Source organism: Alnus glutinosa, chromosome 1 (assembly GCF_958979055.1).
Source record: "Alnus glutinosa chromosome 1, dhAlnGlut1.1, whole genome shotgun sequence".
Lineage (NCBI taxonomy): Eukaryota > Viridiplantae > Streptophyta > Magnoliopsida > Fagales > Betulaceae > Alnus > Alnus glutinosa.
In genome coordinates this window covers 7253618-7275761 of record NC_084886.1, presented here as the reverse complement: position 1 = coordinate 7275761, position 22144 = coordinate 7253618, and the positions used below count along the sequence as shown (strand labels likewise).

The following is a 22144-nucleotide window of genomic DNA, read 5'->3' as shown; positions in this document are numbered from 1 at the left end:
ATTTCATGGGGGAAGGAAGGAGAAGATTTCGTCGGCCTTGAAGAAGTTTCCAGCGAGGGAAAAAAAGAAAAGAAGAAGATGAACAGAAATAAGAAGAACAAAAAGAAGAAGAAGAATAGAAAATAAAGTATGTTCTTCTTTTTTTTAAAAAAAAAAAAGAAAATGAAGTGGTTAGTGATGTGAGTTATTTCCACGTGATTAAAAGTGCCTTTTTTATTTATTTATTTTTTTAAAAAAAATAAAAAATAAAATGCATTTAACAACTTGTGAGTGACACGTGTGTAAAATACCGCGTTGCTAAGTGACATTTTAGTAACAATCGGATTAACCACGTGGAGGGGGCGGGGCTGCATAGCCACACGTTTCACTCGTTGATTGGGCGGACATGAGTCTATATTTGAGGTTCTGTCTTACCTGAGTTTTACAACTTACAACTTACAACCAATGCCAGCCTGAACTTCAGCCTTTTTTCCTTATTTGAAAATAATTCCATATTCAGCTAATCATATCTCAAAAGGAAAAAAGCCAAAAAAAGCCAAAAAAAAAAAAAAAGGCGTAAAGAAAGCTCCTTTTAAGCGCGTGTGTACCTTCAGCTATTCAGGACTCCGCCACGTAGCGTGTAATAATCCGCACCAATCAGGGCCGTTGAATATCAAACTTTAGGTTGATCGTCACTCCAGAAGACAAATCACAGCCGTCCAGAACCTTTTTCTAAAAGAACCCTTGTTCTTTTAGAAATATAAATCCATATCCGAGCCGAGGACGGCTTAAATCTCCGTGTCGTGCTGAATACGAAACCCAATTAAAAAGGGCCAGAATTTTGTATCTATAAATACACATATTACCATCGTGGTTCACGCTCTTAATCGTTCTCTAATATTCTCTCTGCCTCCCAAACGCAGCTCTCAGACCCGCACGCTCTTTCTCTCTCGGGGATTTCGATCCCTCTGCCGAGGTAAAACACTCGCATCGCCGCCGTTATATTGTTATAATATCCATGTTGTTTGTTAATGTATTTGTTTTTGCGTTATAGATCGGTTACTTGCGGATTCTTTTCTAGTCGAGATTTGAGGTGTCTGGATCTAGGGTTTTACCTTGTTTGAATTATTCGATAAAAGTTCTAGCTCTGCGTGTTATAATGCACAATATTTAAGGTTTGGCTTTTTGGAATTGTTTTCATTCCTAACAAACTCCCTAAAAATAAACAGCGATTTTGGTCCAAGGAGTTTTCTTGTTAATGCTTTATTGTGATATATCTATCCTGATTGAAAAAAACAGAAATTTTCAGTTTTACAATGCTTTCCGAAGAATTATAATCCGTGAATTAGTCAAATTTATCCTTTGTTTATTTGATAATTATACGTTTCATGTTTAGCGTATTATGATTGGGTCTTGAGCAATCGTTTGGGTTCACGTTGATTATTATTTTGACAAGGATTTTGTTCATTACATGTGCCGTTGGGTTGAAGCATGTTTAAGATGTTGATCTAAATTTTATCTGCACACTGCACACGAATGCTCGTTGTTAAGTTTGAATAAATGTATAAGTTTTCATGTTTTTTATTAAGTTCGAATGCATTTGCACACACAAATAATTGTGCTAACTTTGCCTACAAATTGTGTTATTCTTCATCGTGTTAAATATCGTCTCAATGTTAGGAATTGGTTTCTAACTATGCTATTAGCAGAATTTGTTTCCTTGTCTCTTTTATTTGTTTTTGCATGTATGTTTCGTAATATTAAATTCTCAAAAGAAAGACATATCTCCTCTTCTTGTGCATATTTTTTGTCTGGATCCTATATGTAAGAATTTGGATTATTTTGTGGTGATTCTTTTTCATTGTATTGGTGCAGAGATGGCATCTCAGAATGAAGATGATTCTGCTGTCCCTAGTGTGCAGATAGTTGGCAATACTTTTGTGAATCAGTACTACACTATTCTTCATCAAACACCAAAAGAGGTTTACAGGTTTTTTAATGATTCAAGTGTGCTCACCCGACCTGGACTCGATGGTGTGATGACATCTGTTACTACTGTGGATGTAAGTTTTGTAAAATATAAGCTAAACTGCCTCATTGATGTTGTTCCCACTCGAGTTGCACATTTTCCCCACTTGCAAAAGCAACAATACCTCCCAGAGGGGGCTCATAGATGCTACTTATTGCCCCAAATGCATGTGCACAACATTGCATGGACGGGTAGTAGATGCTTAAGCTATTAGTTTCACTGTTGCATGTGTCTTGTAGCTCATTTTTGCACTTGGTTTATATGTTTGTGGATTGAAAAAATTGTTGAATTCTGGTATATTTTATGGCTTTTTATTGGTTATATTGACTTGAGAAGGAATTTATTGAATCTTGTTTGGATTACCTTGGAAGATGATTGTTAGATTCTCTAAATCCTTTGGGCTATATGAATTGTGAGGAAGAGATAAATATTTTGGACTCATGGAAAAAGTGAGGAAGTGTCATAGTGTTTGTTATTTGTTAATATCTAGCACTTTGTTGCTCTTTTGTTTTAATTAAGCTGTTTTCTTTTGCCGCTATTTAGGATTTTATTTTGTATTTTAGATTTATGGTTTCAATTGCCCAAATTAAAAGATAAAAGAAAGAAAGTCAAATATCTGTGACATTCTCTTTTTCTGTCATTTTTGTCTAAGCTTTATCCTTCAAGGGACTTTGATATAGCCAGTTGCAGACGTTTATGAATAAGTTGGTTTCTTTCATTTTGGAGCAGGCCATTAATGAGAAGATACTCTCCTTCGACTTCCCGAGCTATAAGTCAGAACTATTGACTGTAGATGCAGAGTATTCATACAAGGATGGGGTGATTGTTTTAGTTACCGGTTTTTTAACTGGAAAGGACAATGTGAAAAGGAACTTTACTGAATCTTTCTTTCTAGCACCCCAAGAGAAAGGCTACTTTGTCATGAATGCTGTTTTTAGGTACGTGGGTGAATCTGAATCCACGGGGGCTGATTCTGTGGCAAACAATCATACTGAAGAAAGTGCTGTGAAAGCTGCGTTGACACCAGATTCTGGTACGTTTCATGTTTCCATTTGTGTGCTATTTTTCCCATTCTTTATGGTTCTCATTTTTTCCTCAGAGAAGAGTAGGGGTGGGGGTGGTTTTTATGATTGAATCGGAAAAGATTTATAGTTTTCTTTCATTACAGAGTTAACTGATGTTCCTGATCATCCTGAGCCAAAGCAAACTACCCCTGTGGAGGATGGTACTGCAGAAAATAACAATGGAAAAGAAGTCAGTCCCCAGTTTGCTGACCAGAAGGTGTCAGTTAGTGAAAAAGGGGACGTTGCTGAGCATCCAATTAATTCAAGTCAGAATGCTGTATCCACAATCACTGAGACTGCTGCTTCTAAAATCCAAGAAAATGCTCCAAAGAAGTCCTTTGCGTCAGTGGTGAGTAATTTATAGTTGCCTTGCTAATTTAATGACTGAACATTCTTAATTGTCGTGTATTGTGCTTGTTTCAGGTGCATGCATTGAAGGACAATAATGCTCCGTTCCAAGTGAGGTATTCCCCTGTTAAGTCTGCAGAAAGGCCCCGTTCATCTGCAGTACCTGAGGCTTCAGCTCCTAGTAGAACCTCAGCTCCTAGTCGAAACAGTACCTTGAAAAAGATTGATGATCAAGCAGGTGTTAAGACTTACGCCTTATTCGTACCGAATCTGCCCATGGATGCAACAATAGAACAACTTGAAGTAGTGTTTAAGGAATTCGGGTCCATTAAGCATGATGGTATTCAAGTTAGAAGTAACAAGGTCTGCCTAAGATTTAATTTTGTTCAATTCCATTTTGAGTTATTACTTTTAATGGTATTTACATGTTATGTATTGTTTATCTTCTATCCAGCTACAAGGTTCATGCTTTGGATTCGTGGAGTTCGAATCTGCCATTTCAATGAATCTTGCTATTGAGGTATTGGCTTTGCTGTTTTGTTTTCTTTGACCCTTAATTTGTTACCCTTTGTCTTGAATCAAACAACTCTGTGGTGTTACTTGGATGGGATTTGATTCTTACACTACACCATCACAACAACCCCTCACATGAGTGTGGACCCCAGTGTGTGGAGCCCACCCTCATGTGAGGGGTTGTTGTGCAGTTATTGTATTGGTGTTGTAAATCTAACATTTTCCTACTTGGATATTGGGGATTAACCTTGTTCCTTAATCTTTTTTTTTTGTGCTGATCAACAATAATTTAATTGTAGAAACTGCTCTTTAAATGCTTTTAATTTTTATTCTCATGCTTGTTTCTACGCAAGTCCATACCTCATTCATGTAGCTGCTTTTGTGGTCGATGCTTGTTAATTGAATGTTGTGTTAATGTGTTTTAGTTTCATGGACGGGGTGGTTAATGGTTGATTGGACTTTATCATGTTGCTATTTCAGGCTTCTCCAATCTTGATGTCTGATCGTAAACTTCACGTTGAGGAAAGGCGAGGCAAGTGAAATTTTATCCATCATTCCTCTTTTTAGTTTTTATTATTTTTGATAAGATCCTCTTAATTGTTATTTACGCAATTTATGTTGAGTTAGTTGCTTTTCTAAAGTTTTAGCATCTCTGCCAATTGGATTAAATCTACCCCCCCAGCAAAAAAAAAACACCAAATATCTATAAAAATATTGTCCCAAGTTTTTTTTTTAATGGTTGATTAGTATGAGTTTATTAAATTACTCAATATACGGTTGGTGCTGATGATTTGGTGTTTTGCAGCAAACAATGATAGGGGGAGGTTTCCATCAGGACGGGGCGGTTATCGTAATGATAACTTTAGAGGCCGGGGAGACTTCAATGGCGGAAATTCCAATGGAGGCCGTGGCTATGGGAGAGGAAATGATTTTGAGAGGCGGGGTGATTTCTCAAGTCGAACACGTGATAATGGCGGACGGAATGTAGAAACTGGCCAGAGGGTTTACCAAAATGGTGGAGGAAGAGCCAAACGGGAATCATTCACTGAGGCACAAACTAGGGTTTAGCTTGCTCTTGTTGCTCCAGTTTTGTTGACAATAGCACTTTCGACTTTTGATAATATAGGAAGTCTTGTTAGTCAAATTGCGGAATTTTAGGCTCTTTTTTTTTATTTTATTTTTGGCCTCTAGAGTTTTAACATTTTTGGGTAAATTTATTTGTTTTCCAGTTAAATTTGAATTTTTTTTATTTTTTATTTTTTGGCTTTTTAGGCTTTTGATTTTGATATTTTTCCTTTTTCGTAGTAATTTGAAATTTGTTTTTCTGTTAAATTATAAAATTTGTTAACACATTATTTCGGAAATAATTAGTTTTGATATTAATGAATAAAGATGCCGGGCATGCTGAATGCACAAAATTCTGCTCTGTGTGGGGCTGCGTAGGGCTGGCAAAATGGGTGGACTCGATCTGTTTGATCTGACCTGTTTGACTTGTCAATTTGTTAAGGGTTAATTATGACACGACTGTTTAGATAAAATGATTAAATCATTAATCTTTAACACGACCCTGTTAAATAATGGGTTGACACGACCTATTTATTAATAAAGTCTATAAAAATAAAAACATAAATTTAAACTAAAAAAAATCAATTTTTTTTGAATAATTATATTATTTCACATTTGAAATATGAAACATTGAGTTGTTTAATTGTTTACTTGTTTTTATTCGACTTCTAAGTTCAAAAACTTGAAAGAGAAAAAAAAAATTACGCTGATTTTTTTTTAATATTTGCCTTTTTTTTATTCAAAATCTAACTCAATAAAAGAAAAAAGGCTTGTGTTATTTTTTGTGATATTTTTTTAATTTAGTCTTTACTCTTTTTTTTTTAGTAGTAGTCTTTACTCTTTAGACAAAGAGAGACTGTTTAGATTTAATTTTTAATGTTGAAAAAAAAAAAAAAGATTTTAAGTAAATGGGTCGACCTATGGGTCAAACGGGTCGATCCATAGGTCAAACGAATAGACCCTATAATGACTATTTTATTAAACGGGTCTAATGAGTCAACCATTTTATAATCCGAACCTTTTTAAGTTTAACCCTAATCCTTTAACTTCGTATTGGATTAGCGAGTCATGTCAAAAATTGTCAATCTTATGGTCAGGGGTGTCCGAAACTCTTTTTATTTGAATTTGAAATTAAAGAAGAAATGTGAGCCCAAACAAACTGGGCTTGAGCTATGAGCCCACAGAAAACCTCATGTATGGTTGTGCTCGGGCTACAGTTTTTAGCATGTGACCTCCAACCTAGCCCAGCATCCTGCTGAAGTTCTTCTAGACCCTACAAATATGAGAAATCCTAATGGCTCTCTGGCAAAATTTAAAGTTAAAAACCAAACCTGTGGTTGTCAGCCCTTTCCGCCTTTCGGCTTTTGGCTTGCTCAAATGGATGGCCAAACGCCAATATGATTGATTGTCCTTTTTGCCTTTACGGAACCAACACGTGGCGGCAAGAGCTCTGAGTGCGAGTGCTACCCCAACATCAAATCAATGGCGTGTCCTACCCCTTTTGGCCTTTGGTATTGTTTTTTTTTTTTTCTAATTTGGAACCTGATAGCGAGTGCGGGCTTACGGGAAATGATAAAATTATAATTCAACTAATTTATAATTTTAATATATATTGAGTGAGGTTTACACGTAGGATCTACGTACGTGAGTTTCACCTAATTTATCTTGGTTGTAGAATAGTTATGCAATATAAATTGTACATATATCGCTTTTAGGGAGCTTAAACATGCATGATGCACCATCACTTTTTTTTTTTTTTTCCTTTTTTTTAACAAAAAAATAATCTTTATTATAATCTGAGGCCCATAGGGCCAAAAGCTGTAATTAAAGGTATAAATACTCTTAAAAATAAAGTACATGACTAATTCCTGACTTAGATGGCAGTTGCCTTAGCAATAGAACACAAAAAAAATAAATCTCTTTTACAATGAGTTATATTATAAGAAGATAAGAGAGCAAGATCTGATCTAAAAAGTAGATCTAAAGTCTACTATGGCAGACAAAAGAAATTAATCAACAGAACACAATCTAAAGAAGCCAAAAACATTAAACTAAATAATATAGGTTGGCATAGAGCGTAGGGAGTCGCTAGTATATCTGTATAAGGCTTCATCTAAACGAAAAAATTTGCTCTGAAATAAACTTATCCGTGTACTATAACAAAACCCCATCAAAAACTTGCTCAAGAATAAGCATATTCCCTTGTTGGAATAGAAGTAACCCAATTTGTGCACCCAAATATCAGTCTTCTTCTTCATCAAAATGTTGCCGACACCATAAAAAATAAATACCCTAGGTTGTGCAACCCATCACAATTCACTCCTCCTAAAATGTTGCCGACAACCCTTGAAACAGCACAGAAAGTGCAGATCCAAGAGAGAAAACATATCTTCATTCTCCATGCTCCCCGCACCAGTTTAAGCCTTACCAGAAACAGAAACCGATCTTTGCTTCTAACTTTGAACATCCCAATCGTAGAACGAAACCCACAAACTCCAAATCTTCAAAAGGATTAGAGGAAAACACATTCATCTCTTAGTTTTTTAAAGAGACACCTAGAGAGAAGAAAGACCAACAGCCCATGACTCAGTGCAGGGCCGAAAACAAAATCATAACAAAAAGCAAATAATTAAGACGAAAAAAACAAAGAGTAGGGGTCGGGTGCAATTCCCCCTCCCCTCAACCAAGATCAATCTATTAATTTGAAGATATTGACATGATGCACCATCACTTGTGAGTTGTTACCGTGCAATATTAAATAAATGAGGCTGATCATTAATGTAAATACTTATTTTCTAACGTACGGTCCACCACAGACAGCCACATAATATGAGCAAACGACCAAATGATAGAACCTCGAACATGTAACCCCCCAATCACACGTTTGGCAATGTCTAAGGAGATATAAAAAATATTCTTTTTTGTTTTCTATTTTAAAAGAATATTTTGATGTGTTATAGTGCAAGAGAGTAGTGATGTATATGCTGCATGGAATCTCATTTTTACTCTATTGGTGTAGTATTTGACATTACTTTAGAATGATTTTTTATTTTTTTTATTTTTGTGTTTTTTTTATAAAAAAATAATAATAATAATAATAAAAAACTTAAGAAAGAAAAACAAATGCAGCCAAAGAGGGATCTGATGGTACTTCACGATCTCGGATTGCAGTGAAAGGTTAGGTGATCTGAATCATCTGATGGTAGTAGTGCATCATCATCGTTAAAGACACCCGAGAGCAGTCGCACGTACTCACTTTTTTGTGAATTCTCTAGGCTCCAACACGTGGCATCTGTACCAGAGCCAGTGTTTCATTTTCGAAAGGACAGAAAAAGCACAACTTGGACATATGGGTCCGTAGGGACCACGTGGTTCTAGCCCACAGCCCAGTCCTTGCCGATTTATTTTAGACCAACTACTTCCTCGTTGACTTTGGAAGTGAGACCGTAGTCACAAATCAAAAAAATCGCCTAAGAGAAACGGATGAGATCAAAAGAGATAGTAAGTGAAATCAACGGCTTGACTACATTCAATTGCTTATAACATTCACATTCCATTGAGTAAATTTTCTTTTCATTTTCATTTTTTTTTTTAATTTTTTTGAAGAAAATTTTCTTTTCATTTTAAAGCACATATATTTCTCTTTATTTTTATTATTCATAAATAATAGTATACTAATATTAGTCAATATATAAAACCTGTCCATTTGACTTACAGTTATAGGCCACCCGATTTTGTTTTGATAATACAAATAAACTCCAAATTTCTCCTTAGTCAACCTTCCACCGTTTGACTACCAATTTAATTTGAAATAGATAGACTTAGCTTTGATTTTAAATTACTTGTGTTTGAAAGTATTTCGATTTTTAACTATGAAAATTACTCTTTTATAATTAAGACTGTCAATAAAATTTTGTACAATTTCCTATAGTGAGATAGTTCTAAAATTTTGTAAGAATACTCATGACTTTGAGCAGACAAATTAAATTTGCTCTCTCTATCTACCATCTTATTTGAAATGTTTTTTCAATTTTTTAATTTTTACAATATCCCCTAATCTATCATTGGAATTTGGGGTTACAGTGTCCTCCTTTTGTGATTTTAAATGACAAAAATATACTCATAAGATAAAAAAGTAAAAAAAATCTAGAAAAAAAAAGTGACAAAATTCAAAAATAAAAAATAGAAATGAGAGAATTGGTTTTTATTTTTTTAAAAAAGAAACACGTGACAAATTCTGAAAAAAAAAAAGAAATGCATTTTTGTACAATAAAAAGCCTTATATATATATATATATATATATATATATATATATTTGTTTGTCTCATTAACATGTTATATTTTTAATACGTAGTATTTTTCATATTGTTCTATGTAAAAAAATATTAAATCCATATAATTTGAAAATTTAATTTTTTTTTAAAATCGTAAAGGATTCAATCCGTTCCAACAGGTAATGCACGTAGGTTTAGAACCCACCCATAAGTGGGAAGAATCAAGACGACAGCGAAATAAAACTGGGGCCACTGGGCCAAACCCAACGCCGCATAATTACGAGGCCAAACCCCAACGCCCACGTGTCTAATTCCCACTATGCCGAAGCTAGATCAAACACGTGCCCTGTTGTCCCTGCTTTGCTCTGTCTTACGACACGTGTTCCATGTTCCCACAAAGACAAGTTGCTGGTGGGGACACCAAGAAGATGACGAAAAGAAAATAATTGTGTCAGGAGGACCACGTTTCGCTCTGGAGCCCTCTCATGGTCGCCACTTGGCCGTCTTCAGGTACATCTCTGTTTCCGCTTTTGTTTTCTCTGTTTCCTCTTCGTCAATCTATGCTCTGTATTTCTCTCTGCTTTATTCTTCATAGTTTTCTACCCAATTTCTTTTTTTTTTTTCTTTTTTTTTTTTTTTAATTTCCTTTTTTTAACTTGAATTTGTTCATTAACAGCACAAATATTCGGAATACGTTTCTGTTTTGATAATAATCATGGGTTTAGCTGAGCCGGATCGTGGAGTTGCTATCTTAAAGCTGCAAAGAGACAGTTGCTGAAGCGTATGGTTTAGCTTTCTTAGCTTTTTTCTGTTTTGTGAAACATGGGTGAAGCTAATGAAGCTAGAAGCAAAGCAATGGAAAATCTTTCTCCGCGAATAGACAAGTACCCAAGAGATCTATTGCAGAGATTTGTGTGCAGCAGTACGCAGGAATCCGAGCACGCGACACCCAGTGAAGTTTCAGAGGAGATTGAGCTAAATCTCGGGCTCTCACTGGGTGGTCGATTCGGGGTAGACAGGAGCGCAAAGAAGCTAATCCGGTCGTCGTCCGTAGCGGGAACAATACCGGTGGTTCGAGACGACGAGTCGTTAACCCAGAGGCCTATGTCGTACACGACACTCACGAGGACCTCCTCGCTTCCGACGGAGACAGAGGCGGCGTGGCGGAAGAGGAAGGAGTTACAGACATTGCGGCGAATGGTGGCGAAGCGAAGGCGGTGTGAGAAACAGAGAAGCTCCAAGGCAGAAAAAGAGGAAGAAAGGAAGGAAATTCAAGGTCCAGCGGGATTGAATTTGCGAGATAAGCAGCAGTTTGCAGTGGCCGATAGGTTTGTTTCGATGGTGGTGCCGCCTCTTGGTATGCCCACTTTGGCTGCGGCGGAGAGGCAGGCGGTTCTGGGAGGAGTAGTCGAGGCGGTGGCGAAAGGGAAGTCTAGTTTCTTGGGATTGCAGGGGTTTGGGCGACCGAGTTCTCAGGGGTCGGCGGAGTCGCAAGGCGGTAGCTCGACGGTGATGTCGGAATCGGAGAGTAAACCTCTTCAAGGTATTGCATTTGTTTTTATGTGCTCATTGGTTTCTTTGTCAATGAATTTTTGAAGTGTTGGTATTATTAGCTGTTTTGACATGTGGGTTGATTTGGACTAAATTTTATACTTTTGGTTTATTAGATTAGGAGTTCTGTTTACTCTGGAATTGGTGTTTACAATTGCGTTCTCTCTAGGTTTTCACAAGTTCACCAATGTTAACTTAATTTGTTTGATTGGATTGTTTTGGGTTGGGGACTAACTAAGTTTTTGGTGGTTGAGGAAATTAGTAAGACATGTTGAATTTGATGGCATACATTGTTTTCTTTTCTGGAGAGTGAATGACTCAAATTGACGAATCCCAATAGTTGTGTTTTGTTTAGCGATTTCAAAATGTTGAAATAATGCACGACACATCTCAGGGAGCCGCATAATGTTTTTGTTCACAGCAATTGAGCCCAAAGCCAATGCCCATCTTGCTGTGACAAATAAATAGATAGTTTAGTGGATGCTACTGTTTGCTTTTAAATACATGCGTCCATGCATAAACTCATGGATAAGAAGGGAGTTAACTGTAGTTCAATTCTTTTATCGGGAAAAGACAATTATACTAGGTGGAGCTCACTTGAGTTGAATTACTAAAAGTCTGGGAACTGTATTTGAATGTTTCTTAACTTTTGACCAACATGATGGGTCAACTACTACAAGTTTGGAGAACTCATTTTCAACACGCTCAAAATTAAGAGGGAAGCCAACTGACATATATTATAAAAGCATTCACTTGGGTGATACTGTCTTTTATTTTCTAGGGAGGGGGGAAGAGGAGGACTCGGTGATTATTTGTTCGCAGAAGACCGGGTCAATTCATACGAGATAATCAGGGAAACAGGAAAGGATTTATCTGAATTTATTTTGTGTTATCATTGGCTGCCTGACCCTAGGGAATCGCAAACTTAACTTTACAATTATGCAAATCCTTTTAGCTACACATTTTGAAAAATAAGGACTTCTAATTTATCGTGTTTGTGTGAACAATGTGTAACAAAATATCTAAAGCGAAATTTAAATAAGACGGATATTTTGTTAACGAATTTGAAACTTAATTAAGAGAAAAATCACTCTGATGCAGCCAAACCCATGAATTTCACTATTCAGAAGATAAAGCTAGTAACAAAGCAATAACATTCGCATACCTCCATGCAGCGATCGTACCTTGTACTTTAACATATACCTATACACGAATGCTTCTTAACCAGGTCTCCTACCTGAAGGGGTCTTCAATGGATTTCTTTAGCTTAGGGCTCCTCCCTAAGCTAGATTTCACATGATCAAGTCACACACCGGACAACTTTTAGAGAGCTAACAGATCTTCACAATTTCTACTTAAAACACCCTCTTTAAGCTCAAGAGAATTCAATACCGAATTCTGTAAATAATATATACCTAGAGGTCTCTATTTATAGGCTTTAGAAGACCTAAATCGAGTCTGATTTGGATTTCTCTAGGCTGCCTCCAAACGTAGGCTGAGAGCGACCGGACGGTGTTGCCCTAGAGTCCGGATGGTTGCAAGTTGTCTTCCCAATCCGTGTCTGCAAAGGACTTTGGATTCTTCTTGAACATTGAAGAGCGTCCGGACGGTGTTGCCCTGTCTTCCAGACGGATGCATGCTGAGCTTTTAGAATCTTCTCGACACAGAAGGGCGTTCAAACGTTTCATTGGGCCGTCCGGACGGAAACAAGGGATCCGACTTTTGTTGAGTTGTAAACTGTGCAGAATCTTCCTGGAACTCTGAAATATCCTTCTTGATGCTTGTGACATTGAAACTTGTCATATTAATGCTCTTTCCATATTAGAGAAATAAACTCTAAATATTTGAAGACTCTGAAATCATACGGCATCCCTGTTAAAGCATCAACCTTACATGGTAATGATTTTGTTAACATAATGTAGCCAATAAAACTAACACATTGGAAGCCATTGGAGTTTCTGTGCATGTTGACGTAGAAAGTAGTTTTTCGCACTCACAAGAATTTTTCTGCAAAGCTACTGTGCTGGATGTTACAGTTATGTGAGTATGTGTATGGGATATATGTTGACACATTGTGTTTGTACTACATTGTGAGTTCCATGTTTTATTCTCTGAACGAGTTCCCATTTGGGATGAAATAGTGCCGACATGAACTACGCCTTAGTAGATGGACATTAAGCTTACCATAGTACATAAAGGAATAGATACTTTTGTAAATTATCTTTGTTCCTGACTTCTTGATTTTGTAGGTCATGCAGTCTGATGCCTTGACACACACCTGAACACAACTTGCATTCTTAGTACATGTAGCATGTGTTTGTTAAAAAATGCTCTGGCCACAGCGGAGTGTAAAGACTGGTAACAAATGGAGCCTCTAGGTCATTGTCCATAAACATCTCTTCTCCTAGCTCAGGAAAAAAAAAACGAAAAAGTCGCCAGGTTCTTTTGTAATTCAATTATTGTTTCTACCCGCTTTATGGCAAAATAGGTGGGAGGCATTGCCATTAGTTTAACCCCCAAGTTTGTCCAATTTTTTTGCCCTAGGGTGCTTTTCTGTGATTGGATCTTAGACATTTTCCCGTGGTTTTTGCTCACCATATGCACCCAAGCTATGTGTGATCTGTATCACCAAGTTCTGATGCTAATGCCAAAACACCGTATTCTTGGTATGAATGTGAAGGGGAACGGGTAGAGAAGCTCATGTGTTGGTAGCTTATGGTATCATATTTTAGACAAAATGGATTGAAAAGTTCTTTTACTTCCAAATCATGTTCAGATTAAATTTCCTATGCCAAAAAAGCATCTTGCTTGATTTATGCTCCATACAGGTCCTTCTGCATTGTGACATCTCCACTTCATCTGCACTGACCTTCTTAATGTTTGCAAATGATGACTTAATCCATGCTTAAGGCAGGTATATTTCCTGCATTTCAATGTTAACATGTCAGCCATACCTACATCATTAACATGTTCACAGTTGCTGGATGAACATTATATTTTGAAAGGCCTAGTTTGTCCACTATGCGTTTGAGTGAGTGTCTATGTGTGTGCCTTCATTTGTGAGGTACACGATTGATCCCTCTTATAGGTGGAGATAACTTTGGTGGCCAGTTAATATAGACCTTTTTTTTCTTTTTTGGATAAATTTTTTTATTATAGATATTAGAACCATGTAATTTTAGGTGCTTGTTTGAACTCTGCAGATTTTAAGATATGAACATTCAAATAACTTGGGCAGGTTTACTCAAGGAAATTACTAGACTAGATATGGGACAGGTTGGTTTCCAGAGGGGGAAGTTGGACATTAGTTCTTGGATGGATACAGTGCGCAGTTTGCTTGAACTACATGATTTTGATGAATACCCCATGAAATGTCATAAAAAGATCCACTCTGGATAGAGGTTTTGAGGGAAGGTTGGTTTCCTGATGGGAAGCAGTGAGCTATATCCTTCAGTGGTTAGAAGGTGCAGTTCACTTGAAACAGTTCTATCTTAATCATGCCCCAGGACTGCCGTAGACTGGAACAGCATTGAGGTAAATATTGAAATGTGATAGGGATCATGTGAAGCTGAGACTAATTTTAATTGCTTGGAAACTACTGTACAAGTAATTTTTGGAGAGTGCAGGTAGGTATGTCAATGGATCAAATGTATAGGGTAATAAGAAGAAATACATTGGATTTTAGTTGAATGTCTAGTAACTGGTGCATGTTATGGTCAATTGTTGCACAGACACATGTACATATCAAGCCCTGCTTCAGCTGATTACCGGAGATTGTGTAACAGAAAGCTAACTCAATATGCTGTTTGTTTATTACTCAAAATTAGATAAGGGCCAGTGGTTTGTTCTCAGGAAGGGAAACAGTGCCACCGGCTTGTCCAAAACAGATCTATATGCTAATCATTTATTGTTTCTTGGAAAAATTACCCTTTCAATTCAATGTGAAAATTCAAACCAATCTAGCTAGCTGCATATCATTACTACCGGGAACGCAGAAAAATAGAAGATCACTTGCAGATTGACCTAGGCGAAGTAGGGGAATGAAAGTCGTCCTGGTGCTTTTTGGAAGGAAGTTGTATTTCCTTGAGTTTGCTTCCTGTGGCACTCTGAAATCTTAAGTTGTTTGAACTCGTTTGACAAAGTAAAAAGTAAAGGGGTTGAAACTCCTTAAACCATTGGTCTTTGGATTTAGATGGTATCTCCAACCCCATAAACAATCGTTGGAGGGTGAGGTCATGGGTTCAATTTCATATGGGCGTGAGTTATATTTTCGTAAAAAAAACAAAGGGGGATGGGGTTATTGCTTGAATGCAGAGTTTCATGTGAGCTTTATGACAGGTAAAAGTAGCTGTCTTTTTCTACCTTTCGTGCTTATACTCCCACACCTATCGGTCTAACTTGCCGCTTTTTTTCTTTCTTATTTTTTTCGAAAAATCTGTTTGTAGTTTCTTGAGTTTGGGGTTACTGGAAATTGTTAATTAGTGAAAAAAGTAAATTTTCATGTCAACAGAAAATTATATCCAAAAGGATGAAAAATGACGCCTTCTAGATCAAGTTCATGATCCCATTCTTTTAATTTTTTCCTTTCCAAAAAGCTCATACTCCCTCCCTCCCTCCTTACCTCTCTTTTCAAGCTCTTTCATATTGTTCTCTCTAATCTCTCTCCTTCCCGCCACTCCTTTATACCTCCACCACCACCTTTTTTCGCTGTTACTCCTTTCAATTGTCATCACCATCACCTCTCTCTCATATCACTTCTTTGTACTACGACCACCTCCCTCCTAGCTCACTATTCCACACCACCTTCTTCACTATCAATCTACAATCTATTTGATCCCAAACTCAAAAAATTTGATGTCATATTTGCTAACTATAGCTCGAAATTCAAGCTACACCTACAGTTAGAACATTTGTCTGCTGTGTTTCCCATTCATAATCTCTGAGCATAAACTATTATTTGGTTTTTTTCTCAAAGTTTTTCCTGTACTTGCAGGATCGGGCTGTTATGGTGAAGCAAGAAGCCCTGCTAGTGATCACTCCTTGCAAGAGCGAATCAATCAGGAGGCTTCAGTTTCTTCAGGAACAAAGAACAGTGAAAATCCATGCAGAACTTCGAGAGCGGAGATGGAGAATCTATCAAAGAAACCCGATCATGCGGAAAATAGAGGGAAGGAAATTGGGATGAATGCAATGGAAGATATGCCTTGTGTTTTCACAAAAGGAGATGGTCCTAGTGGGAGAAGAATAGAAGGCATTCTATACAGATATGGAAAGGGAGAGCAGGTGAGAATAATGTGTGTATGCCATGGAAGCTTTCACTCCCCAGCAGAGTTCGTCAAGCATGCTGGTGGTGGTGATGTCGCTCACCCACTTAAGCATATAGTTGTGAACCCTTCCTCTACTTCCTTTTTGTAACGTTGGGACCAATACAAGACAAGAAAATATTTTTTTGTTTTTTTTTTTTTTGCTACCTTCTTCAAAGAGAACTTGTTCCATATTTACCTGCTGCTCATGTTACTGAGATTATAAATGCAGTCTTTTTTCACTCACGGGGGTGTTTTTTCCCCTCATTTGTTTCAAGATCGAGCTGAGTGTATATGGGAAATATAGAGCAAGGAAAACAAGGAGGAATGCAACTGTCCCAATCAAATGCCTTTTCTAGCAAGAAAACCCCTGTCCTCCAATGCCTTTTCTGTCAAAAGTGGGTAACTATACTTTCAATTAAAGTCTTTATAGCTCTGCTTGATAGATTTGCTTGACGTTAATGTCTATCTTCGGTTCCTTCTCCCAGTTACCACTCATGCTGGCTGTCATGGAAGCTGCACATTTTTCTGATGAAAGTAGAGCTTCCTAAATTCTCTAGTCAACAATTTCCGATCTTGAACGTTTATGGTTTAGAAAAGAGAGAAAAAGAAGAAGAGAAAACTCTGCCTTCCTTTTTTTTTTGGTTTGGTTGAGAAAACTCTGCTTTTCCTTGCAAAGAAAAAACCATTTTAGTCTTCTTTCTTCAATTTTTTTTTTTTAATTTATTTATTGAACAAGTGGAAACAAAGATACAATGCATATGAATGTGACCTTAATTATGAAAAGAAAGGCAATAACTTAGAATTCTTAAGGGTTGATGCTAGAGCTTGGTACTTAATGAAATGAGTAATGCCTACCTCTTCACATTATATTTTTACACCGGCCAACATGATGTGGCTTATTTTAAGTGATTTTTCATATCAGACACTTAAAAAAAAATAATGTTATTTAGTAAATTGTTACACGATTGCCATATAAATGAAATGATATGGTTGTGAAAATCAAGTTTTTTTTTTAAAAAAAAATCGTACGGCAGTCTACTAAATAGCATTACTCCTTAAAAAAAAGAAAAATGTTAGTCACTTGAAACACCACACATCATCAAAGTGAAGTTGTTGTCAGGTGTAAAAATATAGTGTGAAGAGTGGCATTATTATAATGAAATCAATAAAAGCACCAAAACATATGATAAAATAAATTTAACGAGTAATATTATTTTTTACATTTATTTATCATATCTATTTTTCACACAAATATAATGTTTTATATTTTTTCGTGCTTTATTAATGTTGATAATTAGAAACGGAAACAATATCTTAAAAAAAAAAATGCCATTAAACAAACTTTTAACTGACAAATATAATACATTTCGAGATTTCTTTCAAAAAAAAAAAAAAAAAAAAAAAACGATGGTATAAAAGAATCAAATAATGGTACCTACAGGGAATATCGGTTGAAATATCTCTCTTTTGCTTCTTGTGTAACTATCTGCCCTCTCTTGTGGAAAACAGAAGCCTTGGAAATGACCAATTGATCCCGTTATATGCGGATATTGATTGAATTCAAATCCAGCTCTGTTTTCTTCGTGTGTTTTTTTTTTTTTTTTTAATTAAATATTATTTTCTTCGTGTTAAATGTAGATATGTTTTTTTGAATAAAAATATAAGTATTTCATTGATCAAAGATCACGAGTATAAAGCTCTTACATTATAAAGTATTAAGTTTTTTTAAAACTATAGCCATGAGGTTACAAAGTCATAAATACAAACAAAATTCTTACAATAAAGTACGCAATTTATGACTTTCATCTTTCGCAGAAAATTCTTATTCAAAGCAAAAAACACAACTAGCAAACAGCAGCAACGGCCAATGAGGAAATGAACGGCACAATATGGAGGTAGATGGACGTATGTATAGCAGAGAGGTCAAAATTGCTGATCTGGTAGGATAACACCTACAAACAAAGAAAAAACCAGAGTGGGAGGATGAGGGTAGGAGTGGAGAGTAGAATCGACAGCCTGCCTTCTATTTCATGATTTTTATTTTATTTTGTTATATTTAACCATATACATTTAAAATTACTTAGCTCTTTATTATATATGACAATATACACACTATTGTATAGGAATTACCAAGTTGATAAATCCCATGATATTGCACGGAATTTCATATAAAGAATGCTATACATTCTAACTTTCACACTTTAGAGTGTATATTTACCGACTTGGCGTGAAAACCACCATCCGATTAAAAATTTAATAATAATTTATCCAAAATTTAATGATAATTTTCACTGTCACGTTAAAAGTATGCGAGAGTATGAGAGCAAGAATTTGCTTAGTATTTCTCTTTCATATAATCTCATACATGGTGTGATTTTATTGATGCCGAGACACTAGCATTCTTCAAGTTATCTAATACTACAAAGAATTGAAATAATTCAAAAAAAAAAAAAAATCTCTCTAGTCAAAAGATGGAGACTAGGGCCCGTTTGGTTTGCGAAATGAGTATTCTATTGAGAAAATGAATAGTTATTACTAGCAATAAAAAAGAGTGGAATTGAATGGTTATTCTTAATATCTAGTTTGATAACAACTCATATGCTTTAATTGGAATCCAATCAAAATTACTAAAAAAACTCCATATTATTTTTTTAAAACAAATTATATATATATAAAAATAAATAAAATTGAATACTAGTTTGTGGTTGGCCACTGTAAAGGGGGATGGGTTTTTTATTTTTTTATTTTTTTTTTGGGAAAATGTATTATATTTTCATTGGAATAGCTATTCTTCTAATTTTTTTAAGGAATATGTATTATTCTTCGTAAGGGAATAATTATTCCCTTTAAAATCATTGCTCCAAGAGATAGACCCCTACTAAATAAAGAAATGACTTCAATAATCATTTCACTTCTATGTTTATTTTGCAAACCAAACGAGACCTAGGACTTTGAGAGTACACGAACTCTGCGTGGAAGATGATCAGCATTCAAAATTCAAATATAGATATTCGGAGAATCTGGTAGGATGTAACAGACGCGTCAACTTCCACGAGCTATATAAATTCAGAAGAAGTTCACTACCTACGTACACTGCAAAGCAAACCGAGGAAGAGAAACAACAATGTCAATGTCAATGTCCTCCTTTGGTAAGACTTCTCTCTGCTCTCTGCAAGTGATTTCTATGCCACTTTTATGTGATTTTGAGGTTGTCACTCGACCAACTTTTATCTGTTCTAATGATTGTTTCGTTTTGTTCTTTTCCGAGAAATGGGTCCATCAGTTTTGAACTTTTGATGTTGCATTTGCTTGACAGGCTTTCTCCCTTTTCTAATTCTTCTGATTATTGGGAGCTGTGTTGGAAGACCATTATATCCATTACCAAGTACGGTATCTGATGGCGACAAACAGCCCCTACAAACATCTCGTCCATATAATCTTGCTCATCGAGGTTCAAACGGGGAGTTTCCTGAAGAAACTACGGCTGCTTACATGGTATCTCTTCTATCTATATTGTTTTATGCCTTGTAGTTTTTCCTTGGGAAGAATCAATATTCCTTAATGACTAATTATCTGGTAATTGCAGAGAGCTATTGAAGAGGGGGCAGATTTCATTGAATCGGACATCCTTGCCTCCAAGGATGGTGTGCTGATATGCCACCATGATGTAATACTAGATGATACAACTGATATTGCAAAGCATAAGGAATTTGCTGATAGAAAAAGAAACTATGTTGTCCAAGGCGTGAACACCACTGGGTGGTTCGTAGGTATCAATGAAAATTCTTCCATTTCTTCTGTTTCAAATTTCAATATCCAATCTCTGAGATCTTTCACACCCATTTTGATGGATGGCAGTAGCCTGCTTGGTGTGTGAAGCATTGAGAAGACTCCTAGCTAAAAGGAGAGAAATGTGAATCTTCTTGTGAAATCCTGAATAAGACTTTGATTATCTGCAGTTGATTTTACTCTGGAAGAACTGAAGACATTGGGTGCGACGCAACGGTACAGTTTCCGTGATCAACAATACAATGGTCTGTTTATAAGCTCAATCTATTTAAGATAAAAAGTAATTTATGTCTATAAGCAATTCATTGATTAGTTAAAGGATGCTGTTTGCCAATTGATTTGTTTCTCCAGGGAAGTTTCCAATTATCACTTTTGAAGAGTACATTTCAATTGCACTGAACGCAAACAGAATTGTTGGAATCTATCCAGAGATTAAGAATCCTGTTTTTATCAACCAGCGAGTAAGCAATTTTCCGAATCAATTAGATTGTCATATTGCATATTTATTTTATGGGTATTTATCAATAAATTGCAACAGGTCAAATGGGCAGATGGGAAGAAGTTTGAAGACAAGTTTATGGAGACACTGGAGAAATATGGATACAGAGGTTCATACAGGTCAAAAGAATGGTTGAAGCAACCGGCCTTTGTCCAGTCCTTTGCTCCATCTGCGCTCGTATATGTTTCGAATCTCACCGACTTGCCCACGATTTTATTAATTGATGATGTGACAATACTAACAGAAGACACCAATCAGGTTCTTTTTCCTCATTCTGGAAATCTTACTGACTTCTATAATGTTTTGTATCACATAAAAAATAAGTTGGAACATATATTTGAGCTTCAAAATGTGAATCTTGTTGCCAGTGATATGTACATGGCTTGCATTGTAAATGGCAAAGCTCACATTCAATATAAAGGAGAGGGAGTGGTGTATTTGGCAGGGGAGCTCAAAAGCTGTGACCTGTTTTGCAATTGATTGTCTTAATATGATAACAGAAAAATACTTTCCAATTTGGTTTTAGGGACAATAGAAAATATTCTCAGTTATGTATGTAATTTTCTTTTTGGCCAATTTTGCACTCATATGATCTACCAGGATGGCCTCATTGATTTGATCATTCGTTGCCCCCATATACTTGTGTCCTGTTCTTTGCTGTTAAAGAAAATTTGAGTTACATGATCTTTTCTATATATTATCTGTTTCATTTTTTTTGATAAGTTTCTATTATCTGTTTCATGCAGTACTCTTTTTCTAGTAACAGCTTCTGCTTTCCCAATTGTGTTCTAATTGAATAAATGCTTTGTGCAGACATACTATGAACTTACTTCGGATAGCTATCTTGATTTTTTAAGCAACTATGTGTTGGGAATTGGACCCTGGAAGGATACAATTGTTTTTCCAACAAATAATTATTTGGATGCAGCTACTGATCTTGTTGCCAGAGCACATGCTCATGGCCTACAGGTACATATCTTGTCTGTATTAGATTGTTATTGGAGGCTTGTATATATATGGCTCATAAAGGCAGTTCAATGTGTTATTTTTGCTGCATAATGTTAAAATACATATTAAACTAATTAAGCATAGCGATTTCTAATGTTAACATACTCTTATTTCAAGCAAATCCTGACAATTTTTGAAATAAAAGGTAGAGATTGGACATGGATCAAATACAGTATGTTATTGTGCAGAACACTTGATAAAAGTAAGCATGAGCCAAAACCAGTGAGAACACAATTGGTGGTTACTAATGTTGTTGTCACTTCATTTCAGGTGCACCCATACACCTTCCGGAATGAAAATTCTTTCCTACACTTCGACTTCCACCAAGATCCATTCAATGAATATGATTACTGGATAAACAAGATTGGAGTTGATGGACTCTTCACAGACTTCACAGGAAGCCTCCATACTTACCAAGAATGGGCCTCCCCTCTGTCTTCCCAAAATAAGGATGGCACATCGAAGTTGGTGAAGAAGATTGCATCATTGATTGCCTCCTTTAAAAGGGGATGACAGAGATGTGATTGCATCAATTATCTCATCATACATAAAAGATAGTAGAGATGTTCTTCATTTGTGGTTACATTATTTCATCTATTTATTGATAAATTTGTAATGGCTACATTTTGTCTCAGCTGGGTTTCATCAAGTTACCCCACTCGTTTATTGTGCTGCGTATGCAGCTATGAACTAACAAACATCTTTTGTGACCAAAGCTA

At 36.1% G+C, this 22144-nt stretch overlaps 3 protein-coding genes across 5 annotated transcripts; all 3 read left to right on the top strand.

Moving 5' to 3' along the window:
* The first annotated feature begins 797 nt into the window (after positions 1-797).
* Positions 798-5187, top strand: LOC133869611 (nuclear transport factor 2-like). Its single transcript, XM_062306655.1, has 8 exons — positions 798-955; positions 1855-2042; positions 2738-3041; positions 3177-3421; positions 3496-3783; positions 3875-3940; positions 4414-4465; positions 4739-5187. Exons 2-8 carry the CDS (start codon positions 1857-1859, stop codon positions 4999-5001), a joined length of 1404 nt encoding a protein of 467 aa, XP_062162639.1. The 5' UTR covers positions 798-955; positions 1855-1856; the 3' UTR covers positions 5002-5187.
* Positions 5188-9735: 4548 nt separating this feature from the next.
* Positions 9736-16403, top strand: LOC133869591 (ninja-family protein AFP3). 3 transcript variants are annotated; one of them, XM_062306645.1, is made up of 3 exons: positions 9736-9782; positions 9949-10815; positions 15817-16403. In XM_062306645.1, exons 2-3 carry the CDS (start codon positions 10095-10097, stop codon positions 16236-16238), a joined length of 1143 nt encoding a protein of 380 aa, XP_062162629.1. In that variant the 5' UTR covers positions 9736-9782; positions 9949-10094; the 3' UTR covers positions 16239-16403. The 3 variants fall into 3 exon arrangements, with proteins under 3 accessions (XP_062162629.1, XP_062162621.1, XP_062162612.1); XM_062306637.1 differs by lacking the exon at positions 9736-9782 and adding an exon at positions 9818-9839; XM_062306628.1 differs by lacking the exon at positions 9736-9782 and having other exon boundaries at positions 9876-10815.
* Positions 16404-19253: 2850 nt separating this feature from the next.
* Positions 19254-22055, top strand: LOC133864160 (glycerophosphodiester phosphodiesterase GDPD6-like). Its single transcript, XM_062300451.1, has 8 exons — positions 19254-19278; positions 19446-19624; positions 19716-19899; positions 20089-20163; positions 20270-20379; positions 20457-20675; positions 21231-21386; positions 21696-22055. Exons 1-8 carry the CDS (start codon positions 19254-19256, stop codon positions 21936-21938), a joined length of 1191 nt encoding a protein of 396 aa, XP_062156435.1. The 3' UTR covers positions 21939-22055.
* The last annotated feature ends 89 nt before the right edge of the window (positions 22056-22144 follow it).